Here is a 22,892-nt window from a genome sequence, read left to right on the forward strand (position 1 = left end):
TGGGGCCTGTGAGCTAAGAATGCTTCTTACATTTCTATCATAAATGGCTGCATTTAGGATTATGTAAGTACCTGTATCATATCCTCAATTTTGCCTCTTGTCCCACAAAACCTAAACTATTTAATCAGGCCCTTTACAGAAACCGTTTGCCAACTCTTGACCTATACTCACTGCACTACAGGGATCCTTCTTATAGTATTATTCTTTTTTCATGCTTTAGAAATTTAAAAGATACGGTAAGTACAAAAGAATAATGTAACATTCATAATGCCACCATCCAGAGATAATAAATATTAACATCTTGCAAGATCTGCTTTTACATATTTTTAAAAAAGAAATGAAATATTACAATGATATCCCAAGCCCCCTTTAACTGCTCCCCGCTGTACCAGGGGGTCTTAGCTTTATCTTTAAGCAATGTGCACCTTCTTGGGATAGGGCCTGGCCAGGGATCTGGCCATAGCGTCAGTGACCTCAACAAGATTAAGAATGGCTATTCCTAGGCCAGGCACACCTGTAATCCCAGCACTTTGGGAGGCTGAGGTGGGCAGATCACTTGAGGTCAGGAATCTGAGACCAGCCTGGTCAACATGGTGAAACTCCATCTCTACTAAAAATACAGAAATTAGCTAGGTGTGGTGGTGGGCGCCTGTAATCCCAGCTACTCAGGAGGCTGAGGTTGCAGTAAGCAAAAAAAAAAGGTTATTCTACAACCCTGACTGGAATACAGGAAAGAGAGGCACCAGGTCACAATGGTCCTGTGTATTGAGGGATTAATCACATAAAAAAGCTTTCTTCGGGCTTTGCATAGAGTAGGCAATCCTCAAATTTACACTCAATTGATTGAACAAATGCCCCCAAAGCAGACACTTAACGGAGTGATTTTATGAAGACAGTAATAACGTAAAGGTTGTTATAAATTAAAGGAACAACAGCAACAAAAGAATGAAGGAAGGAGGAGGGAAGGAAGAAGCAAGGAGGAATGGAAAGTCACTAACATGAAAGTCACAAGGGCGGCAGGTACCATGCAACTCACACTATTTTTTTTTTTTTTTTTTTTTTTTTTTTTTTTTTGAGACAGGGTCTTACTCTGTCTCCCAGGCTAGAGTGCAGTGCAGTGGTGCGATCATGGTTCACTGCAGCCTCAACCACCCGAGGCTCAGGTGATTCTCCTGCCTCAGCCTTCAGGGTACCTGGGGCTACAGGTGCGTACCACCACACTCATACGATCTTAAGAGGAACCACACTCCTATCCAATAGGTAGCAAGCAAAGTACTTGTACATCTTCACATGTGATTTATGGGGAAAGAAAGAAATAATAAGAAACAACTCTGAAGTGTCCTGGAATCCTACTCCAGGACTTCTTTTGTTTTGTTTTTTTTTGAGATGGAGTCTTGCTCTGTCACCCAGGCTGGGGTGCAATGGCACGATCTTGGCTCATTGCAACCTCCACCTCCTCCTGGGTTCAAGTGATTATTCTCCTGTCTCAGCTTCCCCAGTAGCTGGGATTACAGGCACCTGCCACCACTCCCGGCTAACTTTTGTATTTTTAGTAGACACGTGGTTTTGCCATGTTGGTCAGGCTGGTCTCCAACTCTGGACCTCAGGTGATCTGCTGCCTCGGCCTCTCAAAGTGCTAGGATTACAGGCGTGATTTATCACGTCCGGCCCCCACTCCATGACTTCAGTGTAGTTCTCTGGTTTCTTTACTGATGGCTCTGTGCTTCTTGAGGGCAGGGACGACGCTTACTCCACCTCATGTGTTCTCCTTGTCTCCAAGGAACACATGGAAACATGCAGAGAACATGTGCCATCAATGTTAAAAGATGTAAAGATGAATATAACACTAAGCAAAATACTTGACCCTAATGTCAAAAGCTCCAGTCAGAATGCTACATCTCTTCAGCAAAACACGACACACAGTCACATGTGGCCTTACTAAGACTGACTGCAGGCATTCGTTCCACAAATATGAAAATGCACAAGTATCTTTATGTTAAGATTTGGGTCTGTTTATGCATGAAGAAGTTCAGGATGGCATTATGTATGACAGAGAACAAGTGGAAACAGCCTCAGTGTCCAACAATGACAAGAGTTTAATGAACGTGGAATGTCTACAGAGTACAATGAGCTGTGGTCTGGGTTTTTAATGACATGAGATAATGCTTTGTATGACATAATCTTATGCTTCCTAAATGCCCATATATGATCAGCTATATGAAAAGAAGGTTTTTTTTTTTTTTTTTTTTTTTTTTAAGAGACAGGGTCTCACTGTGTCCTCGAAGCTGGAGCTCAGTGGTGCGATCCCGGCTCACTGCAACCTCGAACTTCTGGGTTCAAGAGATCCTCCCACCTCAGCCTCCCAAGTAACTAGGACTACAGGTGCACAGCACCACACCTGGCTAATTAAAAAAGTATATTCTGAGCCGGGTGCGGGGGCTCACGTCTGTAATCCCAGCACTTTGGGAGGTTGAGGCGGGCGGATCACGAGGTCAGGAGATCGAGACCATCCTGGCTAACATGGTGAAACCCCGTCTCTACTAAAAATACAAAAAAATTAGCTGGGTGTGCTGGCGGGTGCCTGTAGCCCCAGCTACTCGGGAGGCTGAGGCAGGAGAATGGCATGAACCCAGGGGGCGGAGCTTACAGGGAGCGGAGATCACGCCACCGCACTCCAGCCTGGGTGACAGAGTGAGACTCCATCTCAAAAAAAAAAAAAAAAAAAAGTATATTCTGTAGAGATGGGGTCTTCTTACGTCACCCAGGCTGGTCTCAAACTCCTGGCCTCAACTGATCCTCCCATCTTGGCCTCCCAAATCCCTGGGATTACAGGTGAGAGCCACCACACCCAGCCAGTATTTCTTATTAACAAGAAACCGTTCATAAATGGACTGCTTATAAACCAAGCCACCACCTCCAATCCCTCAAGCTGTGCAACCAGAGTGCACCCGCATGTGAGACCACAAATGACACTAAAGGTGCGGGATTTCACAGAGCCGAAGAAAACGACACTGGGGAAGTCATCAGCAAACAAGGCTCTCATGGAGCAAACACACCTGCCCACATCAGCTCCTGAGAAGCCAATCACCACATTACTGATGGATTCGGAAACAGACCCTTAGGAAGATGGATGAAATCTGAAAATAACCCTCAGTGATGCTGCTGCCAATGTCAAATGTAAAGTACAGGATGCTGTCAAAGAATTTTTTCAGACCATTTACTCCAAGGAAACCAAGTCGACACCTGACTTCTTCTCTGTTCATTGTGAGTTGGTGCGTACCGCAGTAACAACCATTTTATCGAATACAAGCTGAAATTAACTGATTGCCATAATTTGTCTCCTTTCTCAAGACAATGTCTCAAACCAACCTTTATTTTTATTTTATCGCTGCTTTCTGTAGCTACGGTCTGCATTTTAAGTGAGCTTTTTTTTGGCAGCCATGATCTTTAGATAATGAGCCCTCCTGGGCTTGAACCCGTGAGGGGCTGGCCAGAGTCTGCGGGGGTGGGCACAGATCCCTTCCTGTTTCATGAAAGACACCATCAAGAAGGCCAGGTGTGGTGGCTCACGCACATAACCACAGCACTTGGGGAGGCCAAGGCAGGCAGACTGCTTGAGCTCAGGTGTTCCAGACCAACCTGGGCAACATGGTGAAACTCAGCCTTTATTGAAAATATGAAAATTTGCTGGGCATGGTGGGGAGCAACTGTAGTCCTGGCTACTTGGGAGGCTGAGGCAGGAGAATCACTTGAACCCGGGAGGCGGAGGTTGCAGTGAGCTGAGGTCATGCCACTGCACTCCAGCCTGGACAATAGTGCGAGACTCCATCTCAAGAAAGAAAGGAAAAAAAAAAAAAAAAAAACGGTCAGGCGTGGTGGCTCATGCCTGTAATCCCAGCACTTTGGGAGGCTGAGGAAGGTAGATTGCTTGAGTTCAGGAGTTTGAGACCAGCTCAGGCAAAATAGTGAGACCCAGTTTCTACCAAAAAAAAAAAAAAAAAAAAAAAAAAGAAAGAAAGAAAGAAAGACACCATCAAGAGCATCTTTGTCTGCAGAAGGCACAATTCACGTACTCAAGATGAATGCATAAACGGAGAGGCTTACTATGAAAGAAAAATTCCTGCTTGTGGAGGCCAAAGGGGAATTCCGCGCCCTTGTATTCCATGCTGAGTGGGCTCCAGGGACCCTCGCTTGGCAGATCCGTTTTGGACATCCCCGTGCTGAGCCTCTGTGGTTGCTGCACCAGCTCTTTTCCTAAGGCAGCCCGTGGAGAGGAGCAGGTGAAAAATGGGCAGGAGGGTGAGCAGGTGGGACTCTGCCCCACACAGGTGTCCCAGCTCCCCTCTACTTGCCATCAACACCCATGCCCATGGTGCATTCTGCTCATCAACACGCTCTCGGGCACCCAACAGCAATGTTGTTGAGAACACAGGACCCAGGGTCACTGCCCAGGCCCCAAGCATTAGTGTCACCCACTACTTTGCAGCTGGGTGATGCTGGGGAATCCGATTGGTCTCCCTGAGCAGCACTTTCCTTGTCTACAAAATCAGAGGAAGAGTCCCTGGGGTGTACTATTTATTACGTAGTCATTATTACTATTTTACAAGTATAGTGTCCTCTGTGTGTGTGTGTTTCCTTCCTTCGAGACACCGTCTCACTCTGTCACCCACGCCAGTGGCGTGATCTCAGCTCACTGCAACCTCCGCCTCCTGGGTTCAAGCAACATTCTCCTGCCTCAGCCTCTCGGGTAGCTAGGATTAAATGCACACACCACCACGCCTGGATACTTTTTATATTTTTAGTAGCTATGGGGTTTCACCATGCTGGCCAGGCTGGTCTTGAACTCCTGACCTCAAGTGATCTGCCTGCCTCAGCCTCCCAAAGTGCTAGGATTACAGGCATGAGCCACTGTGCCTGGCCATGTCTACTGCGTTTTAAATGACCAAAGGAGTCACACCGACCCTCGAGGAAGGTGGTTTTTAGTACCTGCTGGTGGTGCTTCACAGAGCCATCTTGGGTACAGGGGACCCCAGTGTGGTGAACAGGGGAATGACAGAAGAAACACTGCCAGGAAGACTTCCGTTCCCACTCTGGCAATACTCAGCAGTGGGTCAGGGGTACCAATTCAAGGAAAATCAGAAATTGTGTCCCTTACACATCCTTTTCATGTCCAGTCATTTAAAATATTTTTCAATAATAATGACGATAATGATAAGAATAGAAGTTCACCATCACTGAACACCTACCAGGAGCCAAACATTGTCTCAAGATACGGGATTATTTCATCTGATCCCCACAAAACCCTTAGCTATCACTGCACTTGCTTCGTAGCTTTGTGACCCGAATGAATGACTCCGCCTCTAGGACCTGAATTTGTCGGCGAAACGGAAAAAACATCAGTACCTTGTGGGGTTGTGGTGTAGGTTTGCCACACCATAGGAGCAGCTGCTGACAATAATGTGAATAAAAATAAAAGTGAACATTGACCATGGCTCTCAAGAAGCCTGTTCATCTGCATTTTTCGGAAGAGAAATCGCTCTATTAGGTGCCTTCAGTGGCATAATGGAGGAGTGAGATCAGAGAATATCACAGTCCCCAGGGAGACAGAACACACAGCATAGGCCCCCACCGCCGCGGCAGGGCGGCCCCAGAGGAGGCTCAGTGGCTGAAGGAACATCACACCTGCCTGACGTGGCCCCTTCCATCTGGACAATGTTACTGCAGGGAACAGCGCCCTCACCTGGACTTCAACTGCACACAGCATAGTGCTTACAGAGCGGAGATGTGTGAGAAAAAAGATTTTCTTTCCTCTTACCATGCCTGTGAAATTTAAAATAGACTCAAGAGTTAGAGGGCCTTTGCTCCTTACAACTGATGTGCTCAGTTTCCACACCTGTGCCGAAGACCTGGTGAAAGCACCTTTAAGGTCCTGACACAGGGGCTCACAGGACAGTGTCTGGCACCCAGGGGGCTTCACCTAAATGAGTGGTATTTGCTTTTGGAGACAGAGTCTCACTCTGTCACCCAGGCTGGAGTGGTGCAATCATGGATCACTGTAGCTTCAACCTTCCAGGCTCAGACGATCCTCCCACCTCAGCCTCCCGTGTAGCTGGGACCACAGGTGTGCACCACAATGCCTGGACTCATTTTTTGTGGGTTTTTTTTTTTTTTTTTTGTAGAGACAGCATTTCACCATGTTGCCTAGGCTGGTCTCGAACTCCTGGGTTCAAGCGACCCGCCCACCTCGGCTTCCTAAAGTGCTGGAATTACAGGGTGAGTCACCATGCCTGGCCATGCTATGTTTTTTTTTTTTTTTTTTACTTTCAAATCAATCAATTAATATGCAAACATTTTTAAGTAAAATTTAAAAGGCAATGAAATTAAGCATTTTTTAGCTTATTTTACAAAGCAACGTTGTAGATTTGTACTTACACTGTGGGAAATAGTTACGGAAAATGTCAACGCAAGTGCAGTAAATAAAAAAATAACTTGAACTAGCAGACAGAATGAGCGTTTCACTGAGCTGGGGATATTGGAATTTTACAAAGAATCTCACTGCTGATTTCAAAATGACACTAATTGCTATTTTTGAAACATGACCTCAAAAGAGAAGATCTAATATTTTGACTTCATAAACTTCAACAGACACTGCTGTCTCCCATGCACTGGGGGCTCCTTTTTGCAATGTGGTGACGGAATTAAAAAATTAAATCATTTTTAGTTGGCCGGCTGTGTTGCCTCATGCCTGTAATCCCAGCACTTTAGGAGGGGCTCAGGTGGGCGGGTCACCTGAGGTCAGGAGTTAAGAGACCAGCCTGGCCAACATGGTGAAACCCTATAGCTTCTAAAAATACAAAAATTAGCCAAGTGTGGTGGCGGATACCTGTAGTTCCAGCTACTTGGGAGGCTGAGGCAGGAGAATCACTTGAACCCGGGAGGTGGAGGTTGCAGTGAGCTGAGATTGCGCCACTGCACTCCAGCCTGGGTGACAGAGTGAGACCCTCTCACAAAAAACAAAAGAACAGAAAAACCCAAACATTTTTAGTTGAAAAGCAATCCACAGCCTCAGAGAAGAAACTTGTTTGTTTCGTTCATCCCTCTGTCCTCAGTGCCTAGCTTGAGACCCATGCTATTTGCTGAACGGATAAATGTTGATTTAACTTCAGGAATCAGCAGCATACATTTACACATGCCAGATTCTCAATTTATAAATATTTACCACTGGGACTTGATTTCAACTTTAATTAGCCCAACTGTTAAGGATACCTCCAAAGTGAGAAATCTAATCTATCACTTCACACCAGATGTAGCTTTGGCAGTTGGTCTTTTATCTAGGTTTATAGTGAATGAGAATCAGACATTAAATGACTAGCATGTGATGTTTTACGGTGAACTGATCAGAACCTAAAAAACAGACTAAACGTGGGAAAACGAATTCAAGACTAAATCTTAGGAAATAAAACAAAAAGGGAAAACTTCCTCAAACTGATAAGGCCCCACAAACTCTGGATTCTATAGATGCTTAAAAAAAAGTTGGGGGGAGTAGGGCGGGGGCATGAGTGTGAGATGGTTTTTAAAAAATCTTTTTTTTTTTTGGAGACAGAGTTTCGCTCTTGTTGCCCAGGCTAGAGTGCAGTGGCACGATCCCTGCTCACTGCAACCTCTGCCTCCCAGATTCAAGTGACTCTCCTGCTTCAGCCTCTGGAGTAGCTGTGATTACAGGTGCGTGCCATCACATCCCGCTAATTTTTATATTTTTAGTAGAGATGGGGTTTCACCATGTTGGCCAGGCTGGTCTTCAATTCCTGACCTCAGGTGATCTGCCCACCTCGCCCTCCCAAAGGGCTGGTATTATAGGCGTGAGCCACCACGCTCAGCCTAAAAAATTCATTTTAAATGGGAGGGCACTGTAACATGGTTGTCACTGCCCTATGGACAGGTCTGTTATATTTGGAAAAAATATATGAAACTAAACATTCAAAGGTGTGTTTACTAACACTTAATTGTGAGGTATGTTAAATTAAATTGAGGCTCAAGCTGCCTCCTTACATACTTTATTTTTATTTACTTATTTTTTTGAAACAGGGTCTTGCTCTGTTGCCCAAGATGGAGTACAGTGGTGCAATCATAGCTTACTGTAGCCTTGGCTTCCAGGTCTCAACCAATCCTCCCACCTCAGCCTTCCGAGTAGCTGAGACCACCTGTGCATACCATTATGCCTGGTTAGTTAAAAAACAAAATTCTTTTTGGTAAAGATGGAGTCTCACTATGTTGCCTGGGCTGGTCTTGAACTCTTAGGCTCAAGCGATCCTTCTGCTTCGGTCTCCCAAAGTGCTGGGATTACAGGTGTCAGCCACCATGCCCAGCCTTCTTACACATTTTAATTTCAGCCAAAGGTTTCTCTGTATACATAGTGAACTGGATGTGTAAACAGAATAGTACATACTCTTGCCAATCTCTGGTTTTGGCCAATCACAGGCAGTCAACGGTTCAAATAAGTCAACTGTGTTCAAATAAGACAAATGCTGAGTTGTAACCAATCTGGCTGTTTTTGTATCTCACTTCCGATTTCCGTAGGTCACTTTCCTCTTTCTGTCCACAAGTCTCTCACCATTTGGCTGTGCTGGAGTCTTTCTGAGCCTCTATTCTGGTTAAGGGTCTGCCTGGATTTACAAATCATTCTTTGCTCAACTAAACTGTGAACTTTAATTTGCCTAAAGTTTTTGCTTTTGAAACAGGCGTGTGCTTTGAAAAATAAACAAAGGATCAAATTTTATCACTAAATTCCATAAGAATTTTTCATCTACTTCAATGATTACCATCCTTTTAAACCAGTACCCCCTTTTCTTAAAATTAAAAGTAGCATGCATTCCTCATCTACCCTGAAAAATCTCAGACTGGCTGTAACCGTCTATCTTCCCGCACATTCCAGGAGCCAAGAGAATTTTGTCTAGCTTTACTTCCTATAGCTTGAATTTTGAAGAGAGTTGATCACTATTTCCCTTTCAAATCTACACAGCTATATCAGCAGGCAGCAGGCATGTCCCCAAACCAGGCCCGCCTGTCCTGAAGATTCTCATGAACCCCTGCAAGAAGGACGCCAGCACCCCAGGGGTGAGAAGCATGCTGGTATAGCTAATGGATAAAGCACAGTCGCCTGCTGTGGGTTCCCCAAACGGTTCGGGATCACACAGAACAACAAACACACCCTTACTGAGTGCCCACTATGAGCCACACATGGTGCTAAGTGACTTGCTTTTTTTTATTTTGAGATGCAGTGTCACTCAGTCACCCAGGCTGGAGTGCAGTGGCGTGATCTTGGCTCACTGCAACCTCCGCCTCCTGGGTTCAAGCGATTCTCGTGCCTCAGCCTCCCAAGCAGCTGGGATTACAGGCGCTCACCACCACGCCTGGCTAATTTTTTTGTATTTTTAGTAGAGATGGGGGTTTCACCATGTTGGCCAGGCTGGTCTCGAACTCCTGACCTCAGGTGATCCACCCGCCTCGGCCTGCCAAAGTGCTGGGATTACAGGAGTGAGCCGCTGCGCCTGGCCTGACTTGTCTTTTTGATTTTATATATGACTCCCCTTAAGGGATACACCAACTCGACAAGGTTGGGGTGAGTACCCTCATTTTATAAGTGAGAAAACTAAGGCAGAGAAATGTTTAGTGACTTATCTCAAGTAACTTAGGAAGCCAAATCCTGTTTGTTCACCTGCCAGGTTACAGGACCCCCCCGCCCACCAGCCCAGACACTAATTCCCCCTGTACAAATCCCCAAGTTTTGCCTTATCTGCACAGTACTCACACTATTATTTACTCAATCATTTTCTTTATTTTTTCTTTTTTTTTTTTAACTTTTTGAGTCAGAGTCTTGCTCTGTCACCCAGGCTGGAGTGCAGTGGCACGATCTCGGCTCACTGTAACCTCCACTTCCCAGGTTCAAGCCAATGTCCTGCCTTAGCCTCCCAAGTAGCTAGGACTACAGGTGTGTGCCACCACACTTGGTTAATTTTTGTATTTTTAGTAGAGATGGGGTTTCTCCACGTTGGCCAGGCTGGTCTCGAACTCCTGAGCTCAGGTGATCATTCAATCATTTTCTTTAAATTGATAAGATAGTTCTATTTTTTTCTAATACTGTGAAGCTGATCACCCAATTATTAGACATCTTACATGCACCATGGACCCCCTTAACCACACTCCATCCCCAAATCACATCCTGGTCTTCAGGGGAACATGTGCCTCACCCAGGCACGCCCTCCACTGAGAACCTTCAGGAGGCTTGTTCTGGGCAGACCCTTCTGTGAGTCAGGCAGTTGTCACAATGGGGTCGTCAGATACATCCTAGACTCAGACACAGACAGAATGTGGACAAGGTTCTGGGGAGAGCAAGAGCGTCACCCCGTTATGGGAACATTTCTCCAAGCCAAGAGTTGGAAAATTATCACCGGCAGGCCTACCACCTGTTTCTGTAAATAAAGTTTTATTGGAACACTGCCATACCCCGTTGTTTATGCACTGTCTGTGGCTGCTCTCTTATTATGAAGGCAGAGTTGAGTAGTTGCTATAGAGACCATAGAGCCACAAAGCCCAAAATGTTTACTAGCTGACCCTTTACAGAAAAGTTCTATTGACTCCTCTAGGCGAAGCATTTCCCATAAAAAAGTCAGCTTGTGGGCTGGGTGTGGTGGCTCATGCCTGTAATCTTAGCACTTTGGGAGGCCAAGGTGAGCGGATCACTTGAGGTCAGGAGTTCAAGACCAGCCTGGCCAATATAGTGAAACTGTCTCTACTAAAAATAACAAAATTAGCCAGACGTGGTGGTGTGCGCCTGTAATCCCAGCTACTTGGGAGGCTGAGGCAGGAGAAACCTGGGAGGCGGAAGTTTCAGTGAGTGGAGATGGCGCCGCTGCACTCCAGCGTGGGTGACAGAGTGAGACTCTGTCCCCCACCACCACCATAAAAAAGTCAGTTCATGAAACTAACTCACGATGATACGGATATTACCTGCTGATAAGTAGACTTGAATCATGCTTAATTCAATTCTATTAACCACTATTTACTTATTGGGGAGCTACTATATGACACGCTCAGCTAGGGGCTGGCCTTACAGAGGTGAATAAGGCTGGGCTTCTGTTTCCTGGAGGAATCAGGATCTAAACAAGTGATTGCAATACAGCTCAAAGGATGTCAGAGCAGGATTTGATGTTTTATCTTCCTATAAAGTCGATTCTGGGAACCTGACCTTTTTGTTCTTTAAAACTTTGAACTTTTTTTTTTGAGACGGAGTCTTGCTCTGTTGCCCACACTGGCACACACTGGCATAATCTTGGCTCACTGCAACCTCCACCTCCAGGGTTCAAGCAATTCTTCTGCCTCAGCCTCCCAAGTAGCTGGGACTACAGGTGCCCGCCACCATGCCCAGCTAATTTCTGTATTTTAGTAGAGATGGGGCTTCGCCATGTTGCCCAGGCCGGTCTTGAATTCCTGACTTGAAGCGATCCACCCACATTGGCCTCCCAACGTGCTGGGATTACAGGTGTGAGCCACTGCGCCTGGCCAAAACTTTGAAATCTTAAAATTATAACCATGGGCTAAGATTTATCTTCTCTCTCTCTCATTTTCTAAAAAAGCATAAATACTAGAAATGAAACTCTAATTCTGTGAAATGACTCATTAACTTTTGCAGGAAAGATCAACTTATTAGAATTTTTCATAATTGCCAAATTTGCTCTGGGCTCTCTAATACACAGTTCTAATCTCTCTGCTGAGAACGGAAAAAAAGAAAAGGTATCGAGACATCAAGGGAAACATGGTCAGTTAAAGAGCTAGCTTTTGTTTTTTATGATTGAGTTTCTAAATTGGAATCCATATTAAATGGATCATATATTAACCCTCTGCTGAAAGAGGCATAAGGGACAGAGACAATGGCCCGGTTCAACCAAGACTTCACTATCTGCTGTCTGTCTTTGCTACTCCAACTAGGTATTAGGCAAATTAAGGGGAAAACCAATTTTTACATCCCTTGGATGTGATGAAATTGATTATCCTCACGCAGGGGAAACGAAGACAGAAAATAACAGGTGCCACTTCACACCGGTGTATCTGTCCTGCCCTGATAACTGTTTATTTGTACCGGCTATTGACAGTGTTTTTGTATCATACAAAGAGGGTTTTCTACTGAGCTTCAAAAGTAGAAATAGGATGCATCTGTTTCTAGGGAAACCTGAGCTTGGAGGCTGGCGGGCTTCGGTTCACACAGCACACCCCTCTGCTCCTGGTGGTCCACTGCACAGTGATATCCCTCCTCCTCGTTTACCTCATCCCACTTTTAAAAATTAATGCAACAATGAGAGATGATTATTGATGCTCATTATTAAATCATTTATTCATCCCACACAATGATTCAGAATTATTCATTAAGCTTGCTGGAAGGAAGCTGGGTTTTACCTCCACGGTGGTTTGGGGAGAGATGTGCTCTTTAAAAGGATATTTTATAACAACACAATTATCATAATTAAAAGCTACCCTGATATTCTGATGAGCTTTTGACATATTTTTGAGTACTGGCATTTCAGCACAAGGAGATAAATGAGACTGAAACAGTAGTAGGGAATAATATTGCCATGGAGGGAGAAAAAACCAAAGGCAATATTAAATACCAGCTGCCATCGTCACCCCCAATTTTATCCCAGCTTTTAAGTTAATGAATTTTACAAAATATCACTCGAACTTCTGGCTTTCCAAAATGAGTTCCAATTATATTGTTGTGACCTGAGCCGCTTTCTGCATAACTGAGTCATGGATGCGTACAGCCCCCAAGAGCGCCCACCTACCTGAGCTTCCAAGCCCAGCAAGTCTCTGCCTACAGTACAGTGCATCCACATCTGACTCATATCTCTTCCTGATGTTGCCTAAAATTTGTTCTGCATTTGGAAGGTCATTCAGCAAAGGGCCTGGTTTGGCAGGCCGTGGAAACTGACAGGGAATTGCGGAAAGGGCTCTCATCTCTCTGGCCTTCTCTGTGAAGCAGGTTTAGGTGAAGACCCTTGGGCCAGTGCCCAAGAAGAGGCGTCTTTGTATACCCCCAGGTGTTGCCTGGAGGAAGCAGTGGGAGGGGTGCTTGGGAAGAGAGAGACAGATGAGTGACCCCAGAGAGCCAGCCTGAGGACCGGAGCAGAGAGAGGCACAAGTGGCTTCCGTAAGACCGAAGCCACAGAGGCCACGGGTTGGGAACTTGATGGTCTGAACATGCTCCTGTCGCCCAGGCTGGAGTGCAAGGGCGCAATCTCGGCTCACTGCAATCTCCACCTCCCAGGTTCAAGTGATTCTTCTGCCTCAGCCTCCCGAGTAGCTGGGATTACAGGTGGGCACTACCAGGCCTGGCTAATTATTGTATTTTTTAGTAGAGACCGGGTTTCGCCATGTTGGCCAGCCTGGTCTCGAACTCCTGACTTCATGTGATCTGCCTGCCTTTGCCTCCCAAAGTGCTGGGATTACAGGTGTGAGCCACCACACCTGGCCCAAAGACTTTGACTCATTCATTCATTCCACAAATACTGATAAAGCATTTATTATGAGCTAATATCAGAGCCAGGCCTCCCAACTGCATAGCTGAATATAACCCTGTCCCTGCCCTCAGGGAGCTGAGAGTTTAGTGGGGATTCAGACAAGTCAACACTTGCAAATCCATTTGACAAGTGCTGGGATAAGAGAAGCTGAAGAACTTGGGGCACAGAGGAGGGGATAGCCTTATACAGAAGGTGTCAAAGTTGAGTGGGAGGTGGGATTTGGTGTCTCACACCTATAATCCCAGCGCTTTGGGATACCCAGGCGGGAGGGTCACTTGAGGCCAGGAATTTGATACCAGCCTGGGCAACACAGTGAGCCTTCCATCTCTGCAAAAAATAAAAAAATTAGCCAGGCATCGTGGTGCTCTATTGTAGTCTCAGCTACTTGGGGGGCTGAGGTGGAAGGATCACTTGAGCCCAGGAATCCAGAGCTGCAGTGAGCTATGATCACAACATTGCACTCCAGCCTGAGTGACATAGTAAGACCCCATCTCAAGAAAAAAAATGCTGAGGCCAGGCATGGTGGCTCACACCTGTAATTCCAGCACTTTGGGAGGCTGAGGCAGGCAGATCACTTGAGGTCAGGAGTTCGAGACCATCCTGGCCAACATGGTGAAACCCCATCTTTACTAAAAATGCAAAAATGAGCCAGGCGTGGTGGTGCGTGCCTGTAATCCCAGTTACTCGGGAGGCTGAGGCAGGATAATCACTTGAACTCGGGAGGTGGAGGTTGTCGTGACCGGAGATCATGCCACTGTGGCACTACAGCCTGGGTGACAGAGTGAGACTCTGTCTCAAACAACAAAAAATTGCTGAGTGGGCCTAGGCAGGTGAACCAGAAGCGGCCGGAGGGGAAGGCGGATGTGACTGGGCAGAGCCCTGGATACTGCAGTGAAGAACTGGGCCAGACCTGGGGGTGAAGGGAAGCCTCACACTGGGCAGTCAGTTACACGCCCATCTTGCTGTTAGGTGCAGAATGAACTAGAATGGGCAAGAGCAGAGCGGGAAGCACTGTGCAGTGCAGCTGATGCTAGGACCCAGATTAGACAGTGGACAGGCTACAGAGACAATTGAAGGGACATGAAATGACCAAGTGCCTTCAGCTAGTGAGCTTCTCCGGAGACGGAGCCACTGGATTCCAGCGCCTGATGTCACTGAGAGTGGAATAAGGAAACTAAACCCCCTGCTGTGTCTCACGCCTACCAAGCAGCCTCCTGATTATAATTGGGCTTCCCATGTAGCTCTGCCTACAGGAAGAGAAAGCACTGCTGGGGCAGAGGCCAGGGCTGCAGTCTTACCCTAAATTAATCAACTGCCATTCTGGTTGTGGCTATCAGTCTCTGGGAGCTGGGATAACTAGAGACAGAGACCAGCCCGTGGTTTGCCAACAACTCTGGTTCCTGAGCTTGAGGGGTTGCAGTTCTGAGTGGGCAGGGGGCTGGGGCATCATGGATACGATGCCACCCTGTAGGGCCCTTGGTGGGTGGTCAACAGGCTTCTCCCAAGGGTGCTCTGTTAGAGCTCACACCTGTAATTTATAACTCTTTTGGGGCCCAAGGCAAGGGGATCATTTGAGGCCAGGAATTCAAGCCCGGCCAGGTAGAACACAGTGAGATCCCATTTCTACACATAATTTAAAAAATGAGCTGGGCATGGTGGCGTGTGCCTATAGTCTCAGTTTCTCAGAAGGTAGAGGTGGGAAGATTGCTTAAGCCTAGGAGGTCGAGGCTGCAGTGAGCCATGATCACGCCACTGCACTCCAGTCTGGGTGACAGAGCAAGACTCTCTCAATAAATAAATACATAAATAAATTTAGAGCTGTGGGTCTTCTCGGTATCTGGGGGTGCTCCGTCCTACAATGGAGAAGTTCTGTGTACTTCTCCGTCCTACACAGAACTACGTACCACTCAGGAATGTGGTTGACAAGAACAAAGAACTCAGGGCAGTCATGGGTTTTACTCATCTAACATCAGATCTGGCTGGCTGCGGTGGCTCACACCTGTAATCTGAGCGCTTTGGAAGGCCGAGGTGGGTGGATCACCTGAGGTCAGGAGTTTCAAGACCAGCCTAGCCAACACGGTGAAACTAAACCTGGCCAACCTGTCTCTACTAAAAATACAAAAATTAGCTGGACATGGTGACGGCCGCCTGTAATCCCAGGTACTCAGCAGGCTGAGACAGAAAAATTGCTTTAACCCAGGAGACGGAGGTTGCAGTGAGCCGAGATCGTGCCACTGCACTCCAGCCTGGGTGACAAGAGCGGGACTCCATCTCAAAAAAAACCACTATTGGATATGAAAGGAATCACTTCAGCGGCATTAAATGTTCTCTCTGGCTTTATTCTCCGTTACAGAATAGTCTCCATGGTGGTGCTCATGCCATCTTGATGCTTTGTTTCCTTGTCATCAAGACAGTTTTCTGCACCAACTCAAGCATGGCATGAAATTTCAAAGGCCTTAATAGAAGTTTTCTAACTTTATCTCCATGGAATAGCTGGAAAACGTCTCCAATTATATGAGCTTTCTGCAAAATGTCTCGAAAACACGGAAGTGTCGGCTGGGTGTGGTGGGTCACACCTGTAATCCCAGCATTGTAATCCCAGATGAGACTAAATCCGTTCCTCTCTCCCGATTCTAGAGGAGAACTTAATCCACCTCACCAGGGGAAAACTGATCAGGTCCTATGGCCTTCAGAAGCCAACGTAGGCAAATCACTTGAGGTCAGGAGTTTGGAACCAGCCTGGCCAACATGGTGAAACCCCATTTCTACTAAAAGTACAAAAATTAGCTGGGCGTGGTGGTCAGCGTCTGTAATCCCAGCTACTTGGGAGGCCGAGGCATGAGAATCGCTGGAATCTGGGAGGTGGTGGTTGCAGTGAGCCGAGATTTTGCCACTGCACTCCAGCCTGGGCAACAGCACAAGACTTTGTCTCAAAAAAAAAAAAGAAAGAAAAGAAAGTAAGCCCTGGTGAAAGGAAGAATGTGGACAAAGAGAAGAGACACAACCGTTGGCAAAACTGGAATTTTTTCACTGGGAATCCACCTAGAACAGACTGTTTCTCTTGAAAGGCCCATGGCAGGTGTTACCAGAAAAATAAAGGAGGTGGGTGGGCTAGTGCCTTAGAGCGCCATCAGAAACTGAGATGTGACCTCCAGAAATGGAGCGTCTTCATTCTGTGTGCACGTGCGTGTTACATGTATGACTGGCGGCAAAGGTGGGACTACATCCATTACTCTCTCCTGATTCTGGAAGAGAACTTAATCCACCCTGCCAGAGGAAAACTGATCAGGCCCCAGAACAGTCCACTAAAGTCACATCCCAGGATTTCCTGGGTCACAGCTAACGAATACTGGAGGGAAGCTTGGCTCTTAAAGATCGTCTGCCCTTGAGCAAGGTGCCTGCTTCCCAGAGAAGTGAAAGCAGATGTCCCCGGCATCTTGCCTTCTCCTAAGGCACACGCAAGCCACATTCACACCCACCTGCACCACCTGGTCTCCTCCCCCCAATAAACCCCTCCTGCCACTTCCAGAACCCCCATCTTCAACTATGAGCAGCTATGGCACACTGAGTACTTAGGCTACGGGCTGTTCTCCATGTCTTAGAGGCCTTTCTCATTTACTCCTCAAAACCATCCTGCAAGAGGGCTACTATTACTATTCCTGTTTTACAGACGAGGAAACTGAGGCGCAGGAGGATCAGGTAGCCAGCCATGCAGTCTGCAAGTCCAAGAGCTGGGATCAGAACTCCTGGCCTAGTCCTCTCTCCCTTTTTGCCACATTGCAGCGGGAAGGGAGAAGGATCTGGAAATGCCCTCTCTAGACGTGCCCTTCCTCCCTGAAACCCGTGGCCCGGGACATCTACCTGCGTGGATGAACTTGTCTGCCAGCTTCTTCCGAGCGGGCTTGCTGAGGTTGAAGTAGTCGTCGTCGTCCTCGTCAATGCTCTCCAGGAACAGCGGGATGTGCTGGAAGACGATGGCATGCTGGCAGTGCCGCTGCCTCGCGATGCTCAGCTGCTCGTCTAGCCACTGGTCCTGCGCCTGCTTCAGGCTGGGGCACTTGGAGGGGTTCTGGTAGAACTGGGAGTTGAGGACCAGGAACAGGACGCCCCCGACCCAGAAGCTGAAGTAGTCGTCTCCCCAAGTTTGGCAGAACTCCTCGACGGTCTCGGCCGAGGGGGCGTTGCCGATGTCGTGGTTGCCGCTGACGAGGACCAATGGGATCGCCCTGTCCACCGTTCTGAGCACTCGCTTCAGGTCCTCCGTCTGCTCCGTCCGCCACGGCTTCCCTGGAAGAGCGAGGGTCACGTCCTGAGACAGCCAGAGGCTTATTCAATTGAAATGACTAACTTAAGTACTTACTAACATAAAATTAAAAGAGAGAGTAATCTAGAAATCCACTTGACCTGGCACATGGAAACTGCAAAATGCAGTCATGTGCTAAAAGCAAACCAACAAGTCCGATGGGGGCCTCTGCCCATCCTTCCCCAGGACACCTTAGAAATTCCATGACTACATGGCCCCCTGCCCCATGTTGCTGAGTGATGGTTTGAAGTCAATCCTGAGATTAAATATTAGTGGACCAGGTACGGCGGCTCACATCTGTAATCCCAGCACTTTGGGAGGCTGAGGTGGGAGATCACTTGAGCCCAGGAATTCCGAGACAAACCTAGGCACTATAGTGGGACCCTGTCTTCATAAAAAGAAAATCAGGCTGGATGTGGTGGCTCACATCTGTAACACCAGCACTTTGGGAAGCACAGGAGGGTGGATCATCTGAGGTCAGAAGTTCGAGACCAGCCTGGACAATGTGGTGAAACCCCATCTCTAACCCCATCTCTACTGAAAATACAAAAATTAGCTGGGCATGGGTGCAGGCGCCTGTAATCCCAGCTACTCGGGAGGCTGAGGCAGGAGAATCGCTTGAACTTGGGAGGTGGAGGTTGCAGTGAGCCAAGATCACGCCATTGCCTGGGCAACAAGAGTTAATCTCTGCCTTAGCCTCCCAAAGTACTGGGATTACAGGTGTGAGCCACTGCGCCCAGCAGAACATGCATTCTCTAACTGCTGAATACCAAGTTCCTCATATTTCCACTCAATCAAACTCGTTAATGGTGTGGTTCAAATTTTCTGTGACATTATCCTTTTCTTTTGGCCTGTTGATGTATATTTGTTTCTGACAGACTTGGTTAAGTTGTCACTGTAACTGTGGATTGATCTGTCTCTTTTTGTAATTCTGCCAAGGTTCATGCCATCTACTTTTAGTTACATTGTTAGATGTATAACAGTTCAGAATTTCAATATCTCACTGAAGTAGTTTCATATTTAACCCTAATGAAATAAATAAATATCAAGATAAGAAACAGGCGATCTATATTAATGCTATGAGAAGATCTTTAATATACAGTAAGTTAATAATATAAGGCACAGAGGAATAAAATCAAATATAAATTTTTAAAAGCCTCACATATATTCATGTATTATGAATAAAATGCCCCCAAGATTCAAAGAAAACTGTTAACTCTGGTTAAATCCAGGAAACAGAAGGAGAGAGGGAGGGAGTCTTACATTTGGTTTAAAACCCTTTATATTAGGCTGGTGCAAAAGTAATTGCAGTTTTTGCCATTGAAAGTAATGGCAAAAAATCACAATTACTTTTGCACCAACCTAAATACTACTTTCTTTCTTTCCCTGCCTCTCTCCCTTCCTTCCCTCCTTTCCCTTCTCCCTTCCTTCTTTCCTTCCTCCCTTTGCCCAAGCTTATGTATAATTTTCACTGAAAAAAAAAAAAGAACTCAAAGGTTTTGGCTCCATGGTTCTAGGGCTTAAAGAAGATCGAGGAAGTCACTCAGGTGGCTGGAATGAATGTTTGGACTCCGAGCCCCAGGGCCAGCCTAGATCAACTCAGACCAGCCATGAGGCCAACGTGGACTGCAGACAAACCCCCAGCACCCCTGCAAGAGAGGACTCTTGGTCCCTGGAGCAGGCAGGACCTGCTTCTACTGAAGGCTGAGCAGACTGGGCTTCGGACTCCAGCTCCTGCTGCAGGGGTCGGCTAGCCTTTCCTGAGCGCATTCCACTGGCCCCCAGAGATGGAAGGTGGCTGCACGGCCTGAAGCCCAATGGAGGGAGCCTTAGGGAGAAGCAGGTTCTGCCTGCACCAGAAACCAGGAGGCCTCTCTCTCGGGGGTGCTGGGGGTTCGTTCACCTGCTGTCTGCATCGAAGGTGCCATTGATTGACATTGCTTCTTCAGCCGAACCCGGACTGCAGGCATCTGTGTTGACTTACATGATCCTCTCTAAGACTCCATTGGTTGGTTCTTTTCCCATGCCAGTTTAGGAATGACAAGTCCTTTGCGGCTTTGAACACAACAAACTCGCTCAAAGAAACCCTTGTGGTCCAAGGCTGATTCATCACCACTTTCCTCACTGGATTTTCTCAAAGACCTGAAAGCGGCCCCTCTTACTTCCTCTTCTTTCTGTTCACACTGACTTGGGGAATTGGGGACATTCGATCACTGACAATACTTGCTAGCACTTCCTACAGGCCAGGCACTGTTCTCAGAGCTGTGTGTGCACCGACTCACTTCCTCTGGACACCGGTGGAGGAGTAGGGATTTGAACTTGGTGCTCCAGATCAGGGTGCTGTCTACAGGGTCCTGGTCACAAACTAAGGTCCTGGCTCTTAGGGTGACTTCTCTTGGCTGCCCTGAGACACAGGATGGGGACTTTATAATACACTGCGGTGCGGAGCATCCCCTGTTCTTGATCTTCAAAGGCATTAATCATGGCCCTTCACCTGCTAACTGAGGCAGGTATGGAAAATGTCCGAATCCCTAATGACCATAAACAGGAAAGTTAAGAAGGGGCAGTTCAAAAGAAAGGCTTACTTGGGAAGGAAGCCTTGTCTGGAAGCAATCAAAAAGGAAGAGCTGGGAATTACACACAGTAACGTGATGTGTGTTTCCAAACAAAGAGGGATGCTGCTTTTGGGGAAACCACCAATATCCTCCAATAATTTGTTCAAAAAAAAAGCAAAAACAAAAACAAAACCATGCAGCTCATCTTCCCTGAATTTCCTCCAGCAAAGATGAGCCTCTTGGCAGGGTGTAGTGAATGATGCCTATAATCCCAGCACTTTGGGAGGCTGAGGTGGGCAGATCACTTGAGGTCAAGAGTTCAAGACCAACCTGGCCAACATGGTGAAACCCCATCTCTGCTAAAAATAGAAAAATTAGCCAGGCGTGGTGGCATACACCTGTTATCCCAGCTACTTGGGAGGCTGAGGCAGGAGAATCGCTTGAACCCGGGAGGCGGAGGTTGCAGTGAGCAGCTGAGACCGTGCCACTGCACTCCAGCCTGGGCAACAGAGTGAGATTGTCTCAAAAAATTATTTATTCATTTATCTATTGTTGAAAAATAATAATAAAAAAAAGATGAGCCTCCTTCTTGTGTAGCTTTTCCAACACTTTCTATACCTCTTGCACAGAGTCACAAGCACTGCGGTGGAGTGAGTGTGCCCTGGGGTTGGTCTCTTGCCCCTTACAAGCTGCACGGCCTTGGGTTAAGTCCCTTGGTTCCTCTGAGTCTTCGTTTCATCGTGTATGAAATGGGGATGATAATTCCCATCCCTCCGGAATGGCTGTAAGAATTCCTACTAGGATAATGATGCCTAGAGTCTGGTACAAACAAGAATGCAAAGCTGTCGGCTGTCTGCTTTCCACATCCCATCCCCCGAAATGTAATAAATTCTTCCATTTTTATCAGTGACCCACTGTGTGTGCCTAACAACCAGTAAATCATTTCGGAAGGAATGAAAATCTTCCCCAGGGACAGAAATAGTTTTTAGTTAAGAATTTAGAAATAAAAGAGTAAATCCTAGATTACAAAAAGCCAAGTTGAATGCAAACATTTGCATGATCTTTAACAAGCTCTCATTTGCATATATCAGAATCTCTGTAGGGTTACATACAATATTAACAACAACTTAGTATTAACAAAGATCACAACACAACTTAGCAGAACTTCCTGAAAAATAGTCCCATTGTGGCTGGGCACAGTGGCTCATGCCTGTAATCCTAAGACTTTGGGAGGCTGAGGCAGGAGGAGGATCATTTGAGGTCAGGAGTTCGAGACCAGCCTGGCTAATGTGGCAAAACCCCATCTCTACTAAAAATACAAAAATTAGCTGGGCATGGTGGCATGGGCCTATAATCCCAGCTACTCAGGAAGCTGAGACAGGAGAATTGCTTGAACCCGGGAGGTGGAGGTTGCAGTGAGCCAAGACTGCACCACTGCACTCCAGCCTGGGTGACAAGAGCAAAATTCTGCCTCAAAAAAGTCCCATCGTATATGAGAACCCAGTCTCATCGTATATGAGGCTGGTCAAAGCCAACCTCACCAACATCGTGAACAGAAAAAAATAGAAACCTGCCCAAGGACACAGAGCTTCAATGAGTTTCCTGTCTCATGCAGGGTTCTGTGTTCACAAAAAGAATGTACATAAAGGACAGGAAGAAAGGCAGGGAAACAAGGGGAAAGACTCTGAAAAATGGCAAGAAATGACTCAGAAGAGGGGCAGAGAAGGATTATTCTGGGGTCTCCAAGGTGGGTAAGAGGTATGTGCTGAGAAGTGGGTGCCAAGAGTATAGGGACCCCAATGTCAGCACACACCTGCCCCCCATGGAGAGGAGTCCTGGGTGGGAATGGCGAGAGCAGTGTGGAAAGCTGCAGAGTGCTTAAAACACGTAAAAAAACTTTAATGCAATCGGTCAAAATAAAACTAGGAAGTAAAAAGCATTATAACGATAATTACAAAATCCTTATTTGTATCAGTGGTACCGTGAGAGGTATGATTTATTTTTTTCCATATTCATTAAGGCAGACATTAGTATCTTGGTTGTTTTCCAAATAGCCTTAAAATACATTGTCTAATAAAACCTCTTTGTGAATTAGGAAGAGAAATAAACATCCTTAACTGGATAAAGGACATCTGTAAACAAGTATAGCTATGATCATAGGTAATGGTAAAAGACTGACTGCCTTCCCCCAAGATCAGGAACAAGACAAGGAGGTCTGATCTCACACTCTCACTGAAATTCATACTAGAAATCCTAGTCAGTGCAATAGGCAGGCAGGCAGGCAGTGAAGGAAGGGAAGGAAGGGAAGGAAGGAAAGGAAGGAAAGGAAGGAAGGGAGGAAGGAAGGGAAAGGAAGGGAAGGAAGGCAAGGAAGGCAAGGGAGGCAGGAAGGCGGGAAGGGAAGGGAAGGGAAGGAAGGAAAGGAAGGAAGGGAAGGAAGGGAAGGGAGGAAGGAAGGGAAGG

The 22,892-nt window shown here is 46.7% G+C and overlaps 1 protein-coding gene across 1 annotated transcript in view; it reads right to left on the minus strand.

The window, feature by feature from the left end:
- CPPED1 (calcineurin like phosphoesterase domain containing 1) overlaps nt 1–22,892 on the minus strand; it is a 138,922-nt gene that overhangs the window by 24,733 nt on the left and 91,297 nt on the right. The window contains exon 3 of the mRNA XM_023231081.1: nt 17,433–17,858. Within this exon, the coding sequence (XP_023086849.1) occupies nt 17,433–17,858 (426 nt within the window). The remainder of the gene's footprint in view (nt 1–17,432; nt 17,859–22,892) is intronic.

The sequence above is a fragment of the Piliocolobus tephrosceles genome, chromosome 17 (assembly GCF_002776525.5).
Source record: "Piliocolobus tephrosceles isolate RC106 chromosome 17, ASM277652v3, whole genome shotgun sequence".
NCBI lineage: Eukaryota > Metazoa > Chordata > Mammalia > Primates > Cercopithecidae > Piliocolobus > Piliocolobus tephrosceles.